General features: G+C 48.6%; 1 protein-coding gene across 1 annotated transcript in view; it reads left to right on the forward strand.

Annotated features, from left to right (window-relative positions):
* Nucleotides 1-5,600, forward strand: part of PRDM5 (PR/SET domain 5) — a 137,955-nt gene extending 132,355 nt beyond the window's left edge. The window contains exon 15 of the mRNA XM_081304142.1: nucleotides 3,875-5,600. Coding sequence (XP_081160268.1) covers nucleotides 3,875-4,039 — 165 coding nt within the window. The 3' untranslated portion in view covers nucleotides 4,040-5,600. The remainder of the gene's footprint in view (nucleotides 1-3,874) is intronic.
* Nucleotides 5,601-6,000: the final 400 nt, after the last annotated feature.

A 6,000-nucleotide genomic window follows, 5' to 3' on the forward strand; every position in this document is an offset into this window, starting at 1 on the left:
GCGACTTGCTTGGCCTCCTTCCATTCCCTGCACCCATGGCCAAGGTGTGAATGTACCTTCAGGGGCCTGCCTCCCATCATGCTGCTGCACCCAGCTCTCCCAGACCTTCTCTATATTGTCAGAGTCATCTCTGTTTTTAAATGGTGGGTAGGGAGAGTGTGGTTCCACGTGTCTTGGTGAAGCAATAGCCTGCATCACATATGGCCCGGGGACAGGGAGAGGCGAGACATAGCCCCAACATCCTGCATTCTTATCCTGGAAGTCACATCCTGGTTCTGGGGACCTGGGAGTCTGGTTCTTCTCCTGTGCCTCGTTTCCTCCTGTAGCCAGGGATGACAGCATGAACATCTACAGAAAAGACAGATGCTCTGTGAGCCCCAAAAGTGCTACATCTGAGGAGTTGGCAGTTGGCTCCCAGCCACCATGAGAGCAGTAGCGTGCATTGGGAAGACAGAGTGGGCAGTGGTCTTGGCCCGCAGCACTCAGGCCCTTGTGGAGCACAACATTCAACAAGTAAATCTGAATGAATGTCTCACTACAATCTCATAAAGACTGGAAAAGAGAAGGGAAAGAACTTGGGCTACAAAAGAGTGGTTAGGAAAGAACCCTCTGTGAAAGCAACTCAGTTCCTTAGGAAACTGAGGAGTCAGCTCCAGGAAGAGCAACTGGGCAGTGGGTGAGACAGAGGGAGGCTCAGGTAGGAGGGGCACCGGGAGAGGGGGTAGCCGGCCCAGGAGCAGGAGCAGGTGCAGGTGGAGCTGGAGGTGCCAGGCCCCTCAGGAGTGGAAGGAAAGCACTCTGCATCGGATTTCAAAAGAAAGCCTCTGAGATCAGAAGTTGTCCTCACTTGTTCACTTTGACCCTGGGTTTGGAGAAGGGCCAGAGAAAGAGGACATGGCAGATAGCTTTCCTGTCTTCCTCATGATGGCGAGTTAAGATATACTTATGAACACGTTTATGTCACTTGGAAATACTTTTCACAGATACTTTCTTAATTTGTTCAAAATTATTTCATAGACTTTGGGTATTTTCCTGCTCATAACAAGTCTGTCTTCCAGGTGGTCACATGAAGCCCGCCCTCAGCTGGCTGTGTTCTGCACTCCAAAATAATATTTGCTTTTTTATTATAAAAGACTACTTTTTAATATCAGAAAAGTGGGAAAATATGGAAACAAATGAGAACAATAAGACAATCCCATTTCTAGCTGATGTCAGCTGGCTAATTTTGTCAATCTCTTGATATTTCTCTTCATGATTATTTGTACTGATGCAGTTATACTCTTTATTTCCGTCTTATATATAAAATCACATTGATCATAATACCCATTTCTTCCCTCTGCTTTCTCTTGCCTCTAAACCTTTTTGAAAGTATGATTCTTCTTTGGCAGCCGGAAGACAGTCCCTTCTGATTGTATCCAAGTGAGCACCCCCATTAACTGTGGCTCGTGTTTGTCCTTTGTGCATGAGCCTGCATCAGCGCCCTGTGGATGACGCCTTAACTAGAGGTACCAGGTGGCATGCCTGGTTCTGGGAGGCCTCTGACCCTCCAGGACCTGGAGGACTCTGCTCAGCAGTGACCACTCCCCAGGGCCTCCCGTACATCCTGTCCTCCCTTTGGACACGTGTTTGTGTGGGGTGTGACTCTGGGAAGCATGGGTCTCCAGTGCAGGACCTATTGGAGGCTGCCCTTTCTGCTAATCTCAGTCCTTCCACAGGGTCTGACTCCCTCCCTGCCATCACAGTTCCTGTGTCTTGTAGTCTCCGTGCTCAATGCTCGATGTTTCAGGTCCCTCCTCCTTCCCCTGCCTCAAATGCGACACCTTGCTGTGTTCTCCAGTGACTGTGAAGGTGCATAGTCTGTGTCTGACTGTGATCCCAGAACTCATGCTGGTCAGCTGTTGCAGGAGGAATGCGTCCTCTCCTGAGCCTGGTCTGGGAGTCACCTGTTGCAAAGCCATGTGCCTACTCCAAGGTGTTTCTCCTCTTTCAACAGCTACACCCTCCTTCAAATCCCATCTGCAGTGGCTTTTGGCTCCCTCCTGGTGACACAGGCTATTCTGTCCAAGCTATTGATGCTGCTCCTTGCTAGAGAAGAAGGAAGAAAAAAAGGCACTGACATTTATAGTGTTCACAACATAACACCAATTTGCATAGCTTATTTTATTTAATTTTAAAATCCTGTGAGGTAACCACCATGTCATCCTTTTGCAGGGGAAGGAGGCAGAGTTAAAAGGGATAGTCTGTCTGTGCTGACCTCCTTAGTAAGTGACGAGCGAGAAGACCCCAGTGGTCATTCCACGAGTATGTATGAATGCCATCACTGTGGCCCTTGCCTTACACTCTGGATGCTGAGTGGCAGAACATAGAGACCCTGCACTCATGCCACCAAGCCTAGAGGGTGAGATGCTCAAGGAACAGTGGGCAGTGCTGTGTAGAAGTCACGTGAGCAGACCCAAGGGTCCAGACCAGATGGCAGGTTTTGCTTCAAGCTCGGTGCTCAGGGCAGGCTTCCCTGGAGGGCCAGGGACCTGAAGCTCCTGCACCTCCCACCACTCCACTACATGGCATCTGGTGGCTGCCCTCCCACCTGCCCAGTGTACACTCACTGTTCCAGTGCTTTCTAGCCTTGCTGTCCAGTGCCAGCTCTCCTAGAGTGCCACACAGCTCTTCTCTGGCACCGCATTTCTTTGTTTTCGCGTGTGTAAGCATGCTTCAGTGTAGAACAGATGGACTGCGAGGACACTTGTGTGAGTGGGGTTTTTGTGAATGATTCCACACTGGGAATTCCATTTCGTTTCCTTTTATAACTTCGGCAACAGTGCTCCATGTGTTCTGTGCTAATGTAGTTCATCGTTAGGCTGCTCAGTGCACACTGAACCTGGTGGCACCATGCAGGGCTCATGTGGAGCACACTGTGCATTCCCCAAACAAAGCCTGCATCACAAGAAAGAAGGAAGCGGAGGAGGGGCTGAGCACCCTCACCACACCCCCTGTGAAGTTCACCACTGGCTTCACAAGAGGGGCCTCCCAGAAGGGCACCCAGAGAGGGCGTCTGGTGCCGATTGGGAGGCAAGGCTGGGCCATTCAGAGAAACGCCACCTAGACCATAGGGCCTGGTGCTCTGGAGGCTTCCTGGGCTTCCACCATGGTAAGGAAGCTCTCCTCACCAGGGACTTGCTCTCTGCAGTGTTTAAATCCAGCTGCTGGTGCGATGGGGTGGTCATGGCACAAAGGATGCTGCCACACCCGCTCTGCAGTGGCTGTTAATTCAGAAACCAGTAAGGGGCAATGGGGGACTGAGAAAAGACAAACACATAAGAGAGAAAGCTGGGAGCAAGTGGGACAGTGTCCTCTGATGGAGCAGCAGTGATCCAGAGCTGGCTTAGCACGTTTAATACATAGGTTTTATCAAAAGGTTATTTGTGGTAAAGTTTCTGCAAAGCAGGCAATCTGAAGGACGCAGCACTGGCAAGACTTTAGGATCATCTTGTTAAGCTCAGAATTCTCTATCCCTGGGAGCTGTGCCTGAGCTCAAGGTCCAGGCTGATATAGCTCTGTACCTTTTTACAGACCTCCTCAGGCTGGGCATCACCATAGCAACTGGGCAATCTTGACCTGCACCTTGGCACAGGAAGTTCCCAGCACAAACGCAGCCACGAGGCAGTCAGAGACCATGATTCAAGTCACCACTCTCCACTGGACATGAGTAAATGCAATATCCCTGGGGACAGTAATGAATTTCTTAGTCCATTAGTTAGGTGTTAAATTCCTGTGAGTGCATACTGGATAGCAGGAATTTTCATAAAGTCTATTGTGAGAATGACAGTTGAGGCTTCTCAGTAAGGTGTGACTGGTGTCTCTGGGTCTCTTCTAGGTCTGTGACTTGGCTTTCAGCCTGAAGAAGATGCTGATTCGACACAAGATGACCCACAATCCCCACCGTCCTCTGGCAGAGTGCCAGTTCTGCCACAAAAAGTTTACGAGGAACGACTACCTCAAGGTGCACAGGGACCATGTCCACGGAGTGGCCGACAGCTAGATGGCTGTGCAGGGGGCCTTTTAGAAGGTGCCTAGAGAGCCCAGGCTTGCCTCTCACGCAGCGTGACAGAAGTGGCCAGAAGTAGCTGTGCTCTCAGAGCTCTTATTCTTCGACCTTTGGAGTTTGTAGATGCATATGTAAAATACATCAAAAGTATTGTATTTTCCACAAATGGTACAAATGGAGGGGAAGAAACCTCTGTAGCCTGCAGAATACTGCTGTGCTCTGTCTCGTAAAGTTGCAAAGACGAGTTAGGGTGTTCTGACTCTTTCTGTAAGGAAGATTGTTAGCACTTCCAGCTGCTGGGCCTCTTTACTTTGTTGTTTGTGTGTGTTTATCTTTGTGCATACTGTCAGTACTGGCTAGAGCACTGTTCTTACTAATTTAGACAGAAATCAAGGTCCCCTGCTCTTTCTTTGAAGAAAGAAAGACTAAGCATTTTCCAAGTCTCCGAGATGATGGCAGATGGATGCTTGCTCTTTTAAGAAACAGACCAAGAGTTTGTTATTTAACACTTCACACAGCAAATGAGTTTAAAATAAAGAGCTATTCGATAATGAAAGCCTCTACTAAATTGTTGCTCATTTTAGAGAATTCTCAGGCAACAAATTTCCACTCATCATTTAGATACAGAAATTTATGGTCTGAATAATTTTATAATAAGATCTTTGCAAAAGTAGCCATGAACTTTTAAATATTCCTCAAGCTGCCCCTCCTGAGTCTGCACTGCTTGTCTTTAGAAATCAGTGATATGCAGATGTGCATAACTGAAATAGACATGGCCTGGCCCCTGCACAGTTGGTGGCCTGCAGCTGGTGGTGCCAGCAGCCCTCTGCCTGTCATCCCGAGGCACAGCACAGGCATGTGCAGGCCCAGCCAGCCTCAGAGCATGAGTTCATCTTGCAAAAGACGTTTTCCAGAATTCTGGCAGAAGGTGACTCCGAAACACTCTTGAGTCACCTTCTGTCAACTTATATAATTAGGGATCCAGGATAAAAAGTGCTGGCCTGGCAGTTGCTAGGACTGAGTGGGACTGGTGCATGGGGGAAATCCAGCAGGGCACAGTGGCTCCTGCCAGGCTCCGTCCAGGGAGCACTGGACAGCAGCATATCCAACAGCTTACCTGGGAGAGCACGGTGCATCCTTACAATGGTGTCAGAAAAGCCTGAGCCACCCAGGACCAGAGGAAACTGGGGAAAGGCCCAAATCATGAGCCTCTGTTTGGGACCACTGCAAAGAGAGAAAGTGCAGTTCATCTTAAGGAAGTTACAAGGTCCTGATGAGTTCAGGCTGTCTGCTGACACAGGGCTGGACTTTGGAAATCTGTCTAGAATTATATTCATGCCCAGTTACAATTTTAATATGAAACATAAAAATTCAATATAGACATTTAAAACCTGTAAAATACTAAATTTTAAATTTATCAGAGATAGCTTTAAAAAAGATAAACCTTAGAATTATAATTTAGAATACGTCTAAGTATGGTTACTTGGAGTACTTTGTATCCGAAATTACAGACTATATTTTGTAAAAAATAAACTTGGCCTGTTTCTCTCTCTGTCCTCTGTTTCCATGGTGTGTCTTCAGCTCTGTAGCATGTTCAGTGATGATGGTGGGCGCTCGTGTCATCTACCTGTGAACCCGGTCATGTGCATTGTGAAACATGCCCCACAGGATCCTCTGGGCATGGCCTTCTCTATAATCACTCGCCCTGATTATGTGGCGAGTGTGAGACTGGAAAGGAGGCCACACGATAATCTGTGTAATCTCAGTGAGTGTCACAATCTGCAGGACTGCGGGGGAGCTGCCTGAAGTAGGGGCACTGCCTGCTGTTCCCGAGCAGGCCAAGAGGAGTGCCCAACCCCTCTGCTGCCCCCTGGAGAGCACGCGGGTCTTTGGGGCAAAGTGGGGGCTGCTGATCACTGTCCACTCTTCAGAGAACTGAGACCCACATGTCTTTA

This window comes from Spermophilus citellus (assembly GCF_964194105.1).
Source record: "Spermophilus citellus genome assembly, chromosome: 8".
Lineage (NCBI taxonomy): Eukaryota > Metazoa > Chordata > Mammalia > Rodentia > Sciuridae > Spermophilus > Spermophilus citellus.